This window comes from Bacillus rossius, chromosome 7 (assembly GCF_032445375.1).
Source record: "Bacillus rossius redtenbacheri isolate Brsri chromosome 7, Brsri_v3, whole genome shotgun sequence".
Classification (NCBI taxonomy): domain Eukaryota; kingdom Metazoa; phylum Arthropoda; class Insecta; order Phasmatodea; family Bacillidae; genus Bacillus; species Bacillus rossius.
Genome location: NC_086335.1, coordinates 30,328,336 through 30,348,722, shown reverse-complemented (window position 1 = coordinate 30,348,722; position 20,387 = coordinate 30,328,336). Strand labels below are relative to the sequence as shown.

Here is a 20,387-nt window from a genome sequence, read left to right as displayed (position 1 = left end):
CAAAAGAAGTAGGTATGCGTATCCTTCTGCGACAATAGTTCTGTCAATAGCATTCGTAAACGCCTTAATGTGATTGAGTTCGTGTGTTAATAAACATAATGTCTTACTTTGCAAGTGACATTTAGGGAATGGGTATAACTGCTACTACTTCTGAGGACTGTCAAATTTTAGTCGTCACACTACATAGAAATTAGTGATTTTTTTTTTTTTTTTGCGATGAGATCGTCAGCAAGGCATCATTAATTTTGTTTGCCATCTAGGTAACATCATTGCAACGAGTCATAAATGCCCCGAGCTGGACTCGAAGTATGGATGGCACTTTCAATAGACCGTGTCCGTCGGGAGTTGAAAATGGTTGTTTATAAAGACCTACAAACCACGTACAATATATTTAAAACAAATAGACGATGCGCGTAGCTTCCGAGATCGATAAAGTTAATGCTGAAAAACTAGCCATTGGTGTTCTACAAGAAAAGTAACTACGTCGGTCCTATCAGCACTAAGCAAAATGTTTTCCATGTGTGGGAGACAGTAGCGAACGTGGAGGAAATGTATAGCAATGGAGGGGAATAAGAAACTGGTTGCGACAAAAATAGCCTCCTGGACCTACCACAGTAACTCTACAACGCGTTTAGATAAAAAAAGCTTGCTTCCGAATATTTCAAACTTTTTTATTTACATGGACCTTAATTTCCAGTCGACAGTGAGGCCAATAGAGATGGAGCAACAAAACAAATGCAATCCAGGTAAGTTAAGTTAGAGAGCGGCCAAATCATCTGGCAAGGAAGTTACCATTCCTCCTGTTATTCCCCCCCCCCCCCCCCAAATCAAAAAAGAGGACAGTACTTTTGTTAATATACGATTTTGTTTTGTTCTGACCTAATTCATAAACTATTTCCAAAGTCTCGAAAATTACTAATTTCGCGTTTTCAAAGAGTTAAGTAGGTATACGTGTGTAATTATGTAACATTAAATGAAAAAAAAAATCGCGCGTGTGTAATGTGTGGTTTTTTGCGCGCCTCATTTGACACAGAGAAACGATTGCTATACAGCTATAAATCTTCACCATATATACTATTCATACTAATAAATTATAAACCATGTAAAACAATATACTAGCCCTTATATTTCAACCACGCCTCTTCCTAATCTGCTTTAAGGTGGGTTTTAAAGTGTGCAGCCTCGTAATCAACATAATTTACACCACACGATTATTTTATTTATCTTACCCAATTTTGGAATTATTTACTGAGGGGTGAAAAAGGGGGGGGGGATTCAGGCTGCTACCCCTCCGTTTTATTTTAACACTATATATATTCACTGTAACTATTTTACACTAATGTTTCATATGTGCAATCGATAGATTTTGACGATAGCTGACGATTGAAACCTAAACGAACGTCGTAGCTTCTCCAAGTCAAAAGTTATACTAAATGGAAATCTCGAAACGCAGAAAAATGACCTCAAATTGGCGGCGCTTCCCCCTTCACCGCGCGCGATGCGTCACAGTCCTCACTTAGCGTAACGAATTCTTTGATTCTTAAGCTATCAAGTGGTGTAATTAAATTTTAGTTGGATATGAGATATATGTAGCTGCAACACCAAAATATATATTTTCCGATTTTGTTATCATTCGTTTTTTTTTTTAATTGACTCCCATTATGGAAGCAATTATAAAGACGTTTTCACGTCAAAAAATTACTCAAAGCCGTCGTCATCATAGAACATCGTGGCATTCGAACAATGCCCGGACCGTTGACCTCAGGAGCGATGTGTTTAGACCTGATAGTAGCGGCCAGCGGCGGCACGGGCGACCTTGGGGTCCCACTGCCGCCAACTTGGCCGGGTCGCGGGTTGCCTGCGGCGCAGTTGGGCGCGCGGCGCGAATCTCTCCCGTCGGCTTGGCAGGCCTGGCGGCCGGACCATGGCGGGGGGAGGGAGGGGAAGTCCCGACGTGTGTGTGCGAGCATCGAGCGCCGCCATGACATCACGCATCCGGCGGGCTCGCCGCCAGCTGCCAGCTGCCTGTCTCCTCTCGCGCCATGTCGTCGCAGTCGTCGGCGTCGGCCAGCGCGTCGGCGGCCCAAAGCAGCAAGCGCGGCGCGGACCTGTGCAAGGAGTACGACTGCTTCGAGCGGGAGGCCGAGCTGTACCTGTTCACGCGCCCCGTCGACCAGAGGCTGCCCGACTCCGTCCAGTACCACCACTGGGCGCTGGTGTTCCACTTCGACGGCAACGACGTCAGGACCGTCGAAGGTACGGCTGATGCGCGCCAACAACGACGGAGGTCAACTTTGTTAGTTTAGCAGTTGGATATCTGTGTAAACACTAATGCCAGAAGGAACTCGTTGGGAGGAATTGCGAAAACGCCATCATAAAGTGAGCAGGGGCGAAAATCTGTAGGAAATTCCTCCCGGGTAGAGAGAGAGAGATTTTGTTTGTGTGTGTGTGAGTGTGTGACGGCCCGAGAGTTTTGCGCGTGTGGGTTTTAACCGACAAAAGTTACCTCTGGATAGGGTAGGTACTTGTTGGCCCATATGCATGCAATAAGAAGAAAATTTTTAAAATAGACCGAAAGTTTTCCATAAAACATATTTTTTTAACGTTTACGTTTAAGAACCCTGTTTCGCAGTCAAGATTTTTCAAGCGCAAGCAGGCTCCGTCAGCGAGGGGCTTCTTAATTCCAGGAATCTCCCTGACCTCCCCCCTTCCTTTGGATCTACGCCCATTTAAGTGAGTTTAGTTTAACAAAGGTGTTAACATGTAACAACTCATTTACAAGGAAGTATGCTATTCAGCTGGGAAAGGGTAATGGGGATCTTGCTCATTTCGACTTGAATTAAGTGCTAACATGGCAAAAATTACACACACCAACTCCCTTTACATATTTTCTCTATTGTAGAAACGAAATACTTCCATCTTTCCACACAGCACCACAGACTAAAAATAAGTAGCTTTCTTTGTTTTTTTCATGCATGTGAACTAAAGTAATAACATGAATTTGATAAGTTAGAAATTAAAAATAACCGGAAATTTGATTGTTAAACGTGTTAAGACATTTTTGTTTGTTCGCGAGGCACTTAAAATTCGCTTAGATTCACAGAGAATTACAGGGTGCTGCTTTCTCTGGGGAGTAACTCCCTTCCTCCTTCTGAAGTCCTGCGCACACCTGTTTGAAGGGCACACAATGATTCCAAAACTTTTCATAAACCTAACATTACCTCACCAAAATATTTTAAGTGTGTCTGAAATGTAGTGCTATATGTTTTAAGGGGCCCGCCTAGTCAGAGTTGTATCTGGGTTAGTGAGCCGGAATGATAAGTGCGACACTCGATGTTGGTTCTAGCGCGGTATCGCCTCTAAGCGCAAGGCTCCGAACTGGCGCGCAGTCTTCTCGTCATGCATAGGACAACTAGGAGATTTTAGCAGTAACCGTAACATCATATGGCGGAGAAATGAAGATAAATGTCTAATACAAGGCCCTTGGGTACTTTCTAGAATCTTTACTTTGCGTTTCATGTTTAAATATTATTCTGAAAACACGCGTTTTTAGCCCTTCTCACCCTCCTATTAAATGCCATTTTAAAAACGAAATACTGAAACTGAATCACCCAACTGCCCTCAGTATCCTAAAATGCTTTTCGTAAACAGACATCACCAAACATCTTGAGCAGTTTTCAAATCTCGAGGTTTATAATGAAGCTCTGCACACCGTATGCGTGCCCTTAAAGAGTGTTTCTATTGTCCCATATGGAGTAAGAATCAAACCTATACTCTTTTTATTTCAATTATATGCTTGCTATAGTTTGTGAATATTATGACCAAATTCTCTTTTTGCTGAAAACTACATCTACTATTATTTAAACTACAGATGATTTTCTATTATAATGAACTTGGTAGGTATATATTTGGTAATGACATAAACTACCAAATTTGGCGCGATTTTCAGTTAACTGGAAAATAACTAGGATATTTTAAAGTAAAACCGTAGCAGGTTATGTCGTAGCTTTCTAAATATATATATATATATATATATATATATATATATATATATATATATATATATATATATATATATATATATAACAAAACGTACGAGGCCGAAGTATTGAATTTAGTTCAGTTTACAGAAAACTATTAATTAATTTTTAACTAGCCAAGCTTTAATTAGTACCTACCCTTCGGGTAGAAACCCCCTTGACTTTTAACTCTCTGAAACACTCTTTATTGAAAAGTTAAATTCTAAAGTTTTACTTTGGAAATGTTCGTTTTTATAAGTTCTTTTACAACAACACTATTTTACAGAATGCCTTAACTGGTCTCTCCTTTAACAAAGACGAAATAAAAAAAATATATATATGATAAATTAGTTTGTCTTTAAACTGTTTGATTAAAATTCATTTAATGTTAGTCACCCTTCCTTTTTACTAAAGCACGTGTCTTAATACAATGGGAGTTTTTGGTTAGTCTCAGATACCAGATTACATCCTAATTGATGTCAAAGACTCTATTCATACCATCTGCTGTATGCATTTTGTGTGAAAGAAACCTATCAAACCATGCTTCACTCACAGCTTCTACAATGTTGATCAATATCCCTGGGTTAATTAATTTATTTTAACTCTTTTTTTAATTACATTAAAATGAATATTTTGACTATTATAATTTTCACAAAAGGACGTATTTTATGCAGAACCATATTTAAGCATTTAAACACACTGATAATTTTGACGACAAAATGTTCTGTTGTAGAGGAGCGCATAGCAAAACAATAATTTGCTCTGCTAAAACATCCCTTAAAATTTTCGCACATCCAGAAATCAAAACTTCAATGAAAACGGTCAGCTGTCTAAGTTCTGGGTTCACAATTTGTATTGGCGTGTTACAGTTAAGTCTTCCGGGATCATATAAAGTCTGAATCCTATAAGTTGTCTCAAATTTGACAGTACCAAGTGTCTAGATATCCTTCCGTCACTGTTGTGTCAACAGTGTTTGTAAACAACTTCAATTTGCTGTCTATGTTCGTAAAGAAGCCTCATGTGATGCTTTTCAAGTGATGGTTGTGAAAAATGGGTACCGCTGGTACAATGTTTGAAAAGTTTTAAATTTTAGAAATGTTATGTGGGACATACTATAGGAGTTTATTGGTTGCTTGAGATTAGTTTACTACCGAGTATGAAAAATACTGCATACGTGCCAGGCGTTGGGACTTTGCATTGAACACTGAAAGAGTATTTCCAAAAAAAAAAAAAAAAGTTAGGGAAAAAAAGACGGATATTTGGATCCTATGGTTATTATTACTCGTTACATAGCAATTAATTTCCATTAAAATAGTATGCACAAAAATGTAAGCGATTAAATTGTTTCACACCTATTTTTTTTAATAAAGTGAAGGGGTATGCTATTAAAAGTAAATATTTCAATGAACCACGTATCATAAAACAGTACCCATGAAATTGTGGTTTGGTTTCTAATATTTCTAGTAATTAGGCACATATAGTTTTCTAATCTGATATTCAAGGACAAATATCACCCTTCGGAACTGATATTGACTATAAGTGGCTTAAATATATTCTGCCTCAATTTTACACTATTCATATCTTTTAGAGTATTTCGGTAAGTTATTTTTGCGTTCATTTTATATATGTATATATACAAAACACATGAGCGTCAAATAGACAAAACCAGTTCACGAAGTCTCTCAAATAGAAAATTCCATTGTTATAAGTAATAGCAAAATTAAGGCTGCTAGGTTTACCATGCTTAACCGCAGAGTGCTATGTATATTTCGGCAGTGAAAAGTCGGTGTACATGTGTATACATTAAAGCAGCGGTTATATTAAAAATATAATAAAAACTTTTTTTCATTACAATTAAAAACCATACGATATACTTTTTTCTCCTAATGTCAATTAATGGTTTCTATCTTAAAGTCTTTTTTCTTTGCGACACTGAACGTGCATGACAAACATGTGTTCTCAGGTTATACTGCGCATACCCGTGAGATCTCAGGGTGGCTAAAGGTTACGGAGGTAATGAAAGTCACGAAAAAATAACAAGAACTAAAGAACAGGTCTCACAAAAGTAAAAAAAAAAAGCCAAAACATAAACTGTAATGGCAATCGAAGTCACGGAACTCTGATCTCCAGCTGCCTTTTGATAACCAGCATTTTGTTTCTTGACCCCTCTTTTCATTTTACAGTCCCACATTTATTGCTTATAATTGGAGACCGTGCGCTAATATGATGTGAAAATTATCTCTGAAAATATTTGTTTGTCTTATGGGTTGTAGCCACGCCCACGGCGAAGTTTTCACCGACGTTTCGGTCGACCTTACAGTCACCATCTTCTGGGTAGCAGCTACCTACTGATATTCTTGGAAATCATCCTGCCTTTTAATACTCTCGCCTGAAAGGAGAGTGTTTCCTGATTAGTTGCAGCTGTGCGGTAATCAGACAGAGCCTTCCTTTCTTCTGGCTGGCTGGTTAGTTTGGTCAATAGAAACTGGTCTTCTATGATTGGCTGAGGCTGCTGGCGAATCAGTGGCTTCTGCATCTGTGGTTGGCTGAGCTGTCTGGCCAATAAGAGCCGAACTGTCTCTTTTTATTCAGAATTTTTTAAGAGTGGTTCCCGTATTCGGCTTATTTTGTATCAGTAATCTCTACTTATGTTTGACGGGTGTTTAAATACTTATACTGTTTCTCGTACTTATATGTTCGAGTATTGGGGGATGTTGGCTATAGTGTTAAATTGCTAGAAAAAATGCAGATCGTAGGTTTTAATGTTTATAGTCGCTGATTTGTTATTTAACCATAGTGATGAATCTCCTGCCAATAATTTCCAAGAACCTCAGTAGGTTACTGCTACTCTGATGATGGCGACTGTAAGTTTTACCGAAACGTAGGTGACATCTTCGTCTTTGACGCAAATTCCTCCCAGAATACAAGCAACTTCAAAAAATGGCCGCGAAAGCCTCCGAAAATTATTATCTCTGAAAAGGTTTAAACTTACTAGCATATAAAAACAGCATATGTAGTTAATCAAGCTCGTATAAAGTTAAATGTTAATAATCTTAATGAAAGTGAAATTCGTAAAACTGATTCACCAGGTAACTGATAGTGATGTAACGACTTTAAATGTTTAGGTATTCACGAATGACATTTTACAAGTAAATATAATTAGTAGTGTCATAAAAATTTAAACGAAGAACAAAGTTTTTTTTAAATTTCAAATAAAGTTTTTTTACTTTATTAAAAAGTTAATAATTTAAAACACTAAAATTCAAAATTTAATGTGTTTAAGTAAATACTGATACAAGTTTAGAAGACTCTGTTTTTTTTGTTTAAATTATATATATTTTTGGTTTTATAATAATATTAAGTCTAATGTTTTACTATGTATGACCTAATGTTAAAGTAAAGACTGATAAAATATATAATTGTAAGGTTATCTAAGTAAAATAACCTAAATTTATTAAAAAAAACAGCAATAAAAAATTTTCTAATAAAAATCCTAAGAGACTCATAATTTTTGTCTTTTTTATTTCCACAATTTAAAAATTATGCATACAATGTTTTTTTTTCTGATATTCGTATTCGCGAAATATCCGCGTGAATTTTGTAAACGTCAATAAATACGCGAATATTAGTTACCTACATGACTAGTGCTGCCTACTTGACTCACTGTCCCGATGCCAGAAGCGGCCCGGTGCCACGTGGCGCAGTGGCGTGACGCTGTATTCGCATTCCGGGCGACCAAGGGTTCGAGTCCCGGTTCAAACCCCAGGGCCACTGGTTTCCCGCGGATTACTGACATCACACTCAAGCCAAAACGTTTACTTGCTAATGCATAACCAATGTACTTCTTAACAACCTGCTGGTCACGTGGTTGCACATCTTCAAACATAGTTCACACTCCAATTATTTTACAAGACGCAAATCATCTATTTGTACATTACAAACGTGTTAATAATAAATTTTGCACCATTGTTAAATTTATTAAAATTTCCGTCAATCAGGATAAAATAGACACGTTTAAAGGTATTATATTATATTATATTATTTTTTTAATTTTTGAAATTCCAGCATGTAAGTCGGGTGTAGAGTTTCATTTCTAAATTTAAGGTATACTTTTCCGATTTATATTAAGGGAAATACGGCAATTCTACTTGCGATTGCCGTCCTACAATGAGGGTAACTCAGGCAAAAAAAAAAAAAAAAAAAATCTCGTAACTCAACGTTAGTCGAGTCTCGTTTAAACCATTAACGGTTTCCATCCACCAAACCGCTTCTTCTCTGTCATTGCGTGTTGCAGTCCCCGTTGACTTTCTATAAATGAGAAGTCAAACCCCAAATGAAAACAATAAAATAAACGCCCTTACTACACTGTGAGGAATAACATTTAGGTAGCAGTCGGTTTGGAAGCACCATTTACAGACCGCTCGAGAGTTATTACAAGTGTCTGATCACGAATAGCATTTAAGAGCCATTGCACGTTTCTATACAAGTTTAGTTCAATGGTTACTTTCATAACGTGTAATTTTTGGACAGTGAAAATGACCAAAATTTGTGTTTTCACGGACATTTTCAGGGTATGAAAAATTCAACACACAGTTATTGTTAGTGGTATAGGGAAGAGCAGGGAGACGTTATCGTTAATATTCCAGCTTTAAATGACAGGGTCACAGTTACAAGACTCATAGAGGCGCGTTACAGACGAGAAGACTGCACGTCTGGCACGTAGAGGCGAAGAGGCGTGTAATGCGCGTGCAAGTGTCGCCCTTAAGAGAGCTCATGCGATCGACCAGGCGGCCACCTTAAATTGACGGACTTCTCAACGAAGAAACAACATCAGATAAGCGAATAGGCTGTAGACATACACTTTTTGATGTGACAACGTCTAATAAATCGATGAACGCTGGCTGCACGCACGAAAAAGTGTCCCGTTACGCACATTGTCCCGTTGCGCTGTGTACCGTTACGCTCATTTTACGCTTGCGCCGCATCTATCTCTCTTCCACTCGATTGGAACAACCATCGATTTGACTTTTTCGAGGCACATTAAACTTGAAACACTCCCATTCGTTTCCTACTTTTCCTATCATCGCCCTATCCTTAACAGAATAACACAGATTGAAAGAAGTTAAATAGCAAACATGTATAGTTAAAATAATCTCTTCGTTAAAGTAGTTAGCATATTAGAATTAATGAGTGCAAATTAATGTAAATTTGTCAATTAAATTGTACATTTCATTTCACTCCTTTGTATCCATACAAAATAGTGATAATTCAATAAAAATTATTCAGCTTTATTCATAAAAGTATGCAATCATTTCATCAATGTTTTGTTATGACGTTGTCACGTTAAACTATCGTCCGTAAACCGACTTTACAGACAACCAATTTTTTTTTAATGTTTTGATAGTACAAGAAGATTATTATATTGTTAATTCATGTTCAGAAGTAAATGAACTCAACATCCGTAAACTAAAGAAGATGACCGTAGATTTACGAAGATCCCTGAATAATTTGTGACCAGCGTTATTCGTAAACTTAAGGTGAAAATGTTTAACAGGGTAGAACCTATCTTATGTTGTTTAGTGCTGAAATAAAACCGACTACCTTGACTTCTTTGTTGTACATCTGCTTAGCAATAACTAAATTAAATATACAATCATAAACCTAGTTTTGTAGTTTCAATCCAGCCGATATCCTGAATCCTTTAGAGACTAATATTCTTATAACTATATGTTTGTGTTTCTTTTAATTTAGTTTTCACGTAACCGATTTCAATAAAATACCATGTTTAAAGTATTATCATATTATTTATTTGACGTTTATGTGATTGGTAAAGGTTTTTTTTCAAAACAGCACATTGATAATAACTTGATTCCAAGGAAAGTGAACTTTGATTAAATACTAAATCAAAAACACATACATTTACAATACATTTAAAAACATGGACTGTAAAATTAATTGAAGTTGTATGTGGCGTGAAATTTCTTTAGCTAGCTGTACCGTTTATATACATAATTTATGTTGTAATCAATGTTATAAGTAACCTGTATCATTTACAAGCATCTTATTTAATATGCAAAGGATTAGCATCAAAATTTTAAATATTACGTATTTAATTTAATTGTTGCAGAAGTAAAAACAAACAAACAAATATTAACATCCAGTATAAATGTGAAGGCCTTAGTTGTAACTTTTATATATAAAAATAACTAAAATAAACTATCTTGCAGTCTCACTTTATTAAATTGAATAGGCCAATGGAATGTAACTTCATTACCAAAAAACATTTGCACTCACACTATGGATATCATATCAAGCAACATATCAAAAGTTGATTAATTTTTATGATCATTCTAATAAGTCATAAATGTATACATGACATTCTTATGACGATTCAAAATGTCTCATAGTCCAGACTTGATCATCCTAGCATTTCATTTTCACACGAAGTACCAAACTATGGCGACAATTTAGCATGGATATTATCAATTTTCTGAAAATTATAGACATAAATATTAAAATCTTAACCAGGAGTTAATATGTCAAGCAAATTTCATATGTGTTTACACCTATATATGTAAAATTCTTTAACTAATAAAATTAAATTTACAATGTTACACAATTAATAAGTCATCTCTCTAATCATCCAAATCGTCAGCAGGGTCAGTTGGTACGAACTGTGTCCACGGATTGCAACAAGTTTCTTCGCCATAGCAATGGCAAAATTGTGTACATGTTAATTTATAAAAAACACAGCTGCATCTACCATTAGAACAAGGGTTTTCTTTTGCGCAACCACAGCGTACCATATGAAGTATCTCGGGTGGAGCCAGAATAACTCCACTTGGTACAGTTACAGGAATCAGGCTTTTGATGACATCTTCTACCCAGCCCTATTCTGTTGCCAGTTGTTGTGGTGGATTTTCCTCAAGTGCAGATTTCCAAATACACACTTGGAAATGAGTCCGCTTCACATGTTCGGCAAAGGCTTCGGTAGTAGGTGGCAAGGTACACAGTTTCACAGCCTTGTTGGTCTTGTCAGTTCCCATTTTTTTAAGCCACATTTTGTATCTCATATATGACATAGACCAAATTTCGGCTATAGAATACCCATAGCATGATGCTATAAATGCAGTAGATTCATATATTACATCATTAATGTTGGCTCCTATTTTCCCTAAAAGCGATAGCTTTAAGCCCTTTTGGAATTCTCTCACAACAGTTGCCTTTCCTATACCATAAATATGGGATACAGTATCACAACCTGATAAACCATGGGCCGCCAAAAGATACGTAATTATATCGCGATGCTTATGAGCTGACATTCCAATATCAATAACTTGACGCTGGGATGCAGTTCCTTCCATTAAAACAGTACAATTGAGTCCACAATGTCTGTAATAGTGAAGAAGCAGAACAAAGACATCTGTATCATCACTTCTAATTGTTATAAGTTTATAACCTTCATTAACACAGGACACCATTTGATGTGGAATAATAACATCCGCTTCTTCATGCGTTGTTCGTAGGTCTAATCTGAATATTGTAACCCCTTCGTATATTTGAACTGGTATTGAGTCCAACCCGCTAATGATGAGTTTGTGTTCATATGTTGCAGCATTTTTGCCACCGTCTGTTATGAACGTTTCACAAATGATTTTGATTAGTTGATTCTTGTTGAATGTAACAGTTAATAAAATTTTCTGAGATGGAAGAGGTGTGTTGAGAGTCAATTTATGTTTAAGGCTATCTTGTTTACCAGCTCTAGATGTCCTTGTCACACTTTTAATACTGTCGTCTTGGTATCGGTCGAATATTAAATGTACATCAGCCTTTCTTAATTCATTCAAAACACAAGTTACGAAGCCATTCACAAAGTCACTCACAGTGCCTGATGAAGGATAAAACACTGTCCACAGTGCAGCACAACCATCAATTAGGATAACTGCTGCTAACTCGCTTGATGAATGAGTTCTCGTTGAATGTTGCACTTGAAGCATGTTTTTCAGAGTTGATATATTTTTTGAAACCCTCATGTTACCATTGTTATCAAACATTGAAGTAGGCACAGGAGAGAGTTCATGACGAAATACTTCTTCTGTATTAGGTCCACGTGAACCTACTAGAACCATGAATCGGGGAAATATAATTTCTGTATCCCAAACATATTTTGTTCCCAATACCATTTTTTTCTTGTCTGGTGCACAACGTTTGATTGAATGCTGCAGGCCAACTTTCTTCAAATTGAATCATGCTTGTTAACCCAATTGCAACCGATGCATCAACATTGACTAGATTATTACACACTAAACCAGTTACCACTACAAATATTGCAGTTCACATCACCTGAAACATAAATTAAAAAAAATTGTATATCTGCAGTGGTTGTCCCATTTTTCTGCATAATACATATGTTAAAGCTTTAAAATCAATTTAATCACCAAAATAAATAGTTGTTAGTATTGCCAGACACTAAAATCATTATATTAGACACCAAAATGATTATCAAGTGTGTTCTATATGCAAATTTATGGCCGATAAAATACATTTTGAGCCATCTAAGGCACCATCATGAATATCTTAAATTGCTCAAGGGTGTCAAAGTGGCACCCTATAGAATATCATTAAGTATCCCTTAAATAATCAGAAAATGCCATAAAACATTGGGCGGACCACACTTCCGGGTTTTTTTGATCTGCCACCGGACTAATAGTAGGGTTATTCAGAATTGCTTTAGCAAAATTAGAATTTTATAGTACTAAAATTTGTAACTACAGTATATAATAAATTGGCGCAAATGACGCATATAAAACCTAAAAAAAAGCTTACAATTTGAAAACTGCTACACTTTTTTTTTAAATTTAAAAACAGTTATTAAGTAGTCTATAAACTGTGTTCGGCTCAATGTTGAATTCTGGGACATTCTGTAGGGAGAGAACGAAGTATTTTCAATCATGTACTGTCTTGTGCGGCTAACGGAAAAGCAGATGGCTTACAGATGACTTAGGCACAACACATTTCAAAATTTCTTTTACTTGCACACCTGAAGTTCATGACCATAACGGTAATACAAACATTTGTATGTTTAGTGATGAAATTATTAATTTAATTTTTATTATTATTTTAGGTTTTGGAGACGAAGATGACAATATTTTGTTTGCACACTACACGAAGGAGAAGCCGAAAGATGAAGGAAAGTACTTTGCTCTCGGCAAGGTACTAAGTTCACCTACCAAAGTCTTGGAGATGGCCAAGTCGAACGATTACAACTACAAGTCATACACGGCCACCTGGCAGAACTGTCAGACGTGGGTGAAATGGATTGCCGAACAGCTGGGAGAAGAAGTTGTCAAAAAAATTAACGACTTCAAAACTCTGAAACAGGCCAACCCCTTCGTAGCTATAGCTGGAAAAAAGATATCTGTAGGAAGCAGGCAATTGAGTAGCGCTTCTAAAAGCGTAAGTAAATCTTCATGAATGCAAAGAGACAATGCAAGTTTGTGTCTTAGAGCTGTGGTATTTTTAGTTCTTATGATGAAATTCAATTTTATTATGTTAATGCCAGAAATGAATGCTTTATTATTTTGTGCCATGCCAACATTTTTAGCTTTGAACTTTCGTTCACTCCGGAAATGTAATTTTTGACCTTAATCGTAATTATATAAAACTGTATGGTGTTACACATCTTCCTTAATTAATAAAGATCCTACATGAATTTAGAAAGCTGGAATTCTAGAGGTCTGGGTTATTTCCATCCAAAACCTGTATACGATACTAATATGCAATTTTGTACAGTTATATGTTTTAAGGTCTCAATTTTTAGAACAGAACTAATTTGAAAATAAAAAATCTTTGGCAAAAATTTAAAAATGCTACACTTTATGTTAGGACTACACTAAACATTTTGGGAATATCAAAATAAGCATAAATTTTATTTGCGCTGATTAATGTGGACTTAAAAGTAATGTAAACATTTCTGCAAATACTGATTAATAAGAAAGTTAGGTTTTTAGCTTTAAAAAATATAATATACAGCTCACTTACACACACACCCCTGATTATGCATCTATTTTCTTTGCAGCTGCAGAAGATCATTCGCAGGGGATTTTCAGGTGCTGGTATCATTTTATTTATGGTGGTATGAAAAGACACACTTACCACCAAAATAATTGTGTTTTTCTGATGACCTAGTCACTTCTGGATGTTCAGATATCATCAAGTATAAATTCTTTTGGCAGGTAGAATTTGTAGAAGGCAGTGTTGGCGATTCAATTAAAGTAGTGTTAATTTATTTGCAACGATCATTCTATTGGCTTAGACCTGAGGTTAATTATGATAATATAATAAGTTTGGTTTTCCGTTGCACATGTCAGTGACAAAATCACTAAAATACTAACAGTTTTTTCATGTACCTTTCCGCCATTTACAGAGATGACATTCCATGCAGATTCGTTTTCTGGATGCAGCTCATACAGTACCTGGCTCAGAGAAAACAAATTATTTACTAATGCTCAATGCAAATCTTCAAGAGGATGACTACTTATTCGCTCCACTTGAATAGGTAGAGTTACTCCACCTATTTATTCAGTAGTCACCAATCTCTCTATCTCTATCCTTTAACTGAGTCACATTTGATTCTTACAATGATCCTAACAACTCCTATGGATAACAAAAAAATATATATGTTGGTTGTGACACTCTAGTGGGTAGTATTACTGCTTCAGTCATTAAATACATTTTTTACAGAGCGTGACGATCATTCTAACTGCAATAATTTCGATGCTGCACGTGCTTTTAGGTAATGCTTGTTGTAATTTTTTTTTATCTCATCAATTGCATGAATGTTTATGTGAGCGATGAAGAATGTTAACCAAATCAATGATCTGTACAATGTCTTTTCAACAGGTTGTAATTTTTATTTTACATTGTCTTGTAGGATACCCAGGAGAATGGTTACTATTATAAATTGTGAAATATACGTGCTTGAAAATGGGTAAGAGGTTGATTTCGAGGTGCGGAGACTTCTGTGACTTCACGCATGACGGGCGTCTATCCCGCAGTGATAATGAAAAATAAACTCACTTTACGACATTCTTAGAAATTGCATTCAGTTCACGAACTTTTCAACGAGAAATCAACATCAAATGAACGAAGAAACCTTCTTTGTTTCCAATAACCGGATGTTTGCAAAAAACTACTTCGAGTTCTGACTTGCGGGTTATACTTATGTGTTTCGTTGTAAACAAGGTAAAACACTAGCGCAAAAGAAAGATAAGTGTTTTTTCTGTGGACTTTAAGTTTTTTTAATGTTTCGTTAGTATGAAAACACCCATAAACTGATGAAGATAACCGCAAATCTACGAAGATCCCTGATGATTTCTAACAAGCGTTCGTCGTAAATTCAAGGTGATAATTTTTTTACGGTGTGGCACCTATCTCACGCTGATTCGTGCTTAAATGAAATCGACCACCGCTCGCGAGGAACGCATCAAGAGTAGGCAGCCATCTTCCCCGCTGATGTGGCAGCGCCACGGCGCGGAGTTGGGAAACTGCACCCTTGGCAAGAAGACAAAATGGCGGAGGAACGCAGGACACACCTTTCCCGGTTCTCTCATGAGCACAAGCCCTTGGAACAGGCCGGGTGTTTAAGAGAAAAAAAATAGCAGTTGTTCACACTGGAATTGTTTTAGGTGAGGAAGGGAGGGGTGGGGAAAAATTTGACAATATAAAGCAAGTTAAATAAATAAATTTTGAACACTTGTATGAAAATTAATCCATGCCACCACTAAAATAGCACAGATAAGAAGTGAGTGAGTGAGAGATGTGTAACATGTAACCTCCATAACGAGCAAATTCACGTGTTATCATTTGCAAATACACATAGGCTATAACACGAAACTTGGGAACGAAATTTAACGCAGATTTCTTTAAAATAGTGTCAAGCGTGATAAATATATGCGATATGTGTTTTAAACTATTTCTGGACTTGAATCACACGCAGTTTCTACACCCGCCACTAGAATTCGCTGCCGGAGCAGCTACGTCGACTATCGAAGCATTTCATCTGCATACAGCAATTTTAAACTATACAGGCTGTATCAAAATTCATGTTACAACGCTTGAGGGTAGATAGCTCTTATTATTTGCAACCATTTTTGCCAATAAACATGTTGCCGGAAACGCGTAGTTAAGCCCCTGTAGCCCCAGAAAGAGTCAGCATAGGCAACCCGTCGGGCTTTGTGCGAGACAGGCGATGCTGTTTACGCCGCCGGGCAGCGCTCGAGAGGACTGTACGATGTCGAATGCTGACCCCCGCCCCTTTTTACTTCCGTTTGTGGCACCCTCACCTCTTTTCTTCCGTTCGTGCCATGCCATAGCACTGCACAGCGTGACATCGCAGTGTCGCAGTGTGTTTTTATATCACTGGTGGTCTGTCGTTGACTGTTCTGTCGTACAAGCAATCTCGTGGTGTCATTTATTTCACAGTGGTTCTGAAAAGGGCGACGTTTTAGTGGAGCTCAATGGAGTACACGTTTAGTGAGTACACGGACATGCTGCTTGTTTACGGGGAAGCTAGACAAAATGGATGAGCCGTCCGTAGTCTGTACGAAGAACGATATCCGGGTCGTAGGATTCCAGTTACCATGTTTGCAAGACTTACTCAGCGAATGCGTTATACTGGTACATGTGCCGTCACAAGACCAAATGCTGGTGCTCCACGCAGGGTTCGTACTCCCAGTTTTGAAGCAGATGTACTTCAAAGATTTGAGGAGAGTCCGGATACAAGCACAAGGGCAGAAGGTTCCGATATGGACGCTGACAAAATGGCTGTTTGGCGAGTTCTTCATGGGCAACTCTTGTACCCGTACCACCTTCAAAAATTGCAACACATGGGTTCGGCGGACTATCCCCTTCGCATGACCTTTTCTTGTTGGTACATTCGAAGAGTATTGAGGAACCCCGAGTTAGCGGTTTTATTCAGCGATGAAGCCAAGTTCACTCAAGACGCTATTCTAAATTTGCACAACAGTCATGTTTGGAACTATGTCAATCCGCATGCAACGTGTGTTACAGCTCGCCAGGAACGTTTTTCAGTTAATGTGTGGGCCGGTATTGTTGACGGCGTACTCATCGGGCCTTTTTTTCTTCCGCCACGACTTACCGGCGCCAGATACCTCCACTTCCTTCAGAACGAACTACCAGGTCTTCTTGAAGAGGTTCCATTGCTTGTCCGACGTGTGATGTGGTACCAACATGACGGGGCACCACCTAATTTTTCCCTGCAAGTGCGAGAGTATTTAAACCAAACATTTCCAAACCGATGGATTGGACGAGTGGGCCCTTTCGCATGGCCGCCAAGGTCACCGGACCTAACCCCGTTAGATTTCTTTCTCTAAGGTTACGTAAAAGGGCTTATATACGCTACGCCAGTAGAAACGGTAGAAGAGCTTACATAGCGAATCATTGAAGCGTTCGAAATCATAAGGTCAACTCCACACATGCTCCAGCGTATCCGTGAAAACATGATTCGCCGTTGCCACCTCTGTGTCGCTCAAGGTAGGCGTGTTTTTGAGCCGTTGCTTTAGGCTGTCACGTTGTTAAAACGTATGCAACAATTTCAATGTTGTGAAATAAAGCCGAAGATGTGATTGATTTCAGAGTGACATTAAAATCTGTGCCACGATTAAAAAGGTTATTTCTCTACTCGAACGCCCGTACATCCACAACATAACACTCTACAACGGGTTGCCTACGCTGACTTTCTGGGGCTACAGGGGCTTAACTACGCGTTTCCGGCAACATGTTTATTGGCAAAAATGGTTGCAAATAATAAGAGCTTTCTACCCTCAAGCGTTGTAACATGAATTTTTATACATTCTGTATAATGAAACAGCGCCGAAAAAAGCGAAAAAGACTTGAAAAATACTCCGTATTGGGGTCTTAATTTTGAGAAGTAATTTTATCAAAAAATAGCCATCTTTTTAAAATTTACTGAACAGATAACACTATAAAGGTTCTCTTTGGCTGTGTGAACTTAGGTGTGCAGTCGTGAATCACTTGTAGTTTCTGCACCCGCTGCTCGAATTTTTTTCTGGAGCTATGTCGACTATTTAATCGTTTGAGTAGCAGACCGAAATGTCAAACTATATAGTGAAACGACTCCAATAAATGCGAAAAATATGTGAAAAATAATAAACTCCGGCTTTGCACTTAATTTTCTGCAAGGAATTTTATTAAAATACTTTCCATCTTGTTAAAATTTTCTTAACAGTTGAAACTAAAATAATTCTCTTTGGCTTTGTGAACTTTGGTTAGCTCCATTCGCCACAGATGGTAGCACCGTGGTTGTTATAAGTTGCCGTTTCTTGACTTCATTCGCATTCACAAAATTATTCCCACCAACAATAGTGTTTGCACCCCATCGACCTAACGTTGCCATTTACATACTATTCACCTGAAACTGAAGAAGAGAAACCTGGGGCCTGGTTTCTACCTCTCTCTTTACAACAGTACCAACAGACCTGCAGTTAGTTTTAAAAAAATGTATCTGAAATCTAGCTGTGTTAAGAGGCTTGAAAGGAATCTATGTGATGTGCAATGGACGTATCCGCAGACACAAGGCCTCGCCACACCTAACTGCTCGGTGTAAATGGGACAAACATGGCGCCAAGTAGCAATACAGTTCCATATCTCTCTCACGGATCATTATAATATTTATAACACCCTGAGCGATAATTTTTTAGCTTCGCCTTTCTTTGTTTTGCTTTGATCAAGTCATCGTCTAGAATTACCATAGCACCCAAAAACAAGTTTAACTTCAAAAACCAAATATCTAACAACCTTCCACGCTTCTTCATACGTTTTAAATTTCTCACAAAGCGTTTTCAATAATATTTTCGATTCGCACGTCAATTTAAGAAAAAAACTGATAATAATTGTATGTATTTTTTAATTTGTTTAACGACATGCCATAGCCATCTAGATTTGTATTTTAACATGCGACGGCACGGAGTTCGTAGTTTAAAAAGGACACTCAATTCCAAGCCGGAAGTTCTAATTGATTATTCCGTGGTTTACGGAAAAAGACTTCATGCTACTATTGTTAGCATGGTCCCTTATAATAGTTATTTTACATAGGTTTTTTCCAATAGGTACACTCACTTTGAAGGAAACCACTTGAATGAAGAGTTATCCTTTTAAATAATTTTAAAAAATCATATTTGAAAATTAATGTTTACTCTCTGGTTCAAGATCCTTGTTCCGAACTTATTTAGGATGTTTACTGATATTTACCAGTGATATTATGGACAGAAAAAATATTTATCTTTTAAATCCCATAATATATAAATATTATTGCGAGCATTACATTACACACATTTTAAAGCATCTTTAAGAATAATCTCACCTAATGAGTTACGTTTTAGATTATTTTTTTAATAATATCTGGGAAGGGTAAACTACACAAAAACCGGAAATTATTTTTTTGATAAGAACAACGCGAAGCTAACATAAAAACATGAAGATAGTTAGCAACTCGAGCACAATGACGGTGGTTAAGAAAGCAAAAAATAAAAAAAAATAAAAAAAATCCCTTTTGAGAGATCTCGGGGTTAATTTCTTCCCTCCCACGTTTTATGCTAGAATAAAGTTTTGAGATATGGTGAAAAGTGTATGTGTATATATATAATGCTGCTAGCCAGTCTAAGGACACACACAGTCGTGCACGGTAAGACAAGAGAGTGAGAGAGGAGTGAGAGGGGTAGGTTGCCTTTATTTTTAGACCGCCTCGGTAGCTTCCCACTTCTCTCGACGCCTGCCCCCTTTCTCCACCATTCTCCTCCATCCTCAAACCCAACATCCTACATCCTCTCGAAATTTTTCTTTGTCCTTGCGCACAGGAAAAATATTTCAGGGAGGACATGTGAGGCGTTTTTATTTCTAAAAAAAAGAGCAGCGTTAAGGCAGGGTACGTGGAGGGGTGGGGGAAGGGTCAGGAAAGCGGAAAGGGTTGTGTGTAAAGGAGAAAGGCGAGGGGGTAGGCGGCCGGGAGGGCGGAAAGAAAGGGGGAAGGGAGGCGAGTGAAAGCACGGAAGGGAAAGATGCAGCGCCAGTGTTCAAAGAGGAGAGTTCTGGGGCTCGCTACGGCGGTCAAGCGCCGGGCCGGAGGTCCTAGCAGGTCCTGTATTGCTCACAATTACTTTTGTTATTTTTTTTTTTAACTCTTTGCCCTTTTTTCTCTCCTCTCATTATTTTTATTATTGTTATTGCGTTTCGCGAAGTCTCCGCGGTGGAGGAGGTCGTACACGTTTTCAGGGATAAAGTTGTGAAAAGGGAGGGGGGGGGGGGAAGGGTAAAGGTCTCTCCACAACC

At 37.6% G+C, this 20,387-nt stretch overlaps 2 protein-coding genes across 3 annotated transcripts in view; one reads left to right on the top strand and one right to left on the bottom strand.

The window, feature by feature from the left end:
• Positions 1-20,387, bottom strand: part of LOC134533780 (uncharacterized) — a 185,343-nt gene that overhangs the window by 48,618 nt on the left and 116,338 nt on the right. The window lies entirely within an intron of this gene.
• Positions 1,842-20,387, top strand: part of LOC134533779 (uncharacterized) — a 115,083-nt gene continuing 96,537 nt past the window's right edge. Inside the window, exons 1-2 of one of the 2 annotated variants that reach the window (XM_063371429.1) lie at positions 1,842-2,256; positions 13,144-14,577. Coding sequence is in view for 1 of the 2 variants with exons in the window: in XM_063371430.1 (XP_063227500.1) it covers positions 2,043-2,256; positions 13,144-13,493 (564 nt within the window). In the remaining variant the exon portion in view is untranslated. Of the gene's footprint in view, positions 2,257-13,143; positions 14,578-20,387 lie in introns of those variants that run through there. The other variant, XM_063371430.1, reaches the window with a different exon arrangement.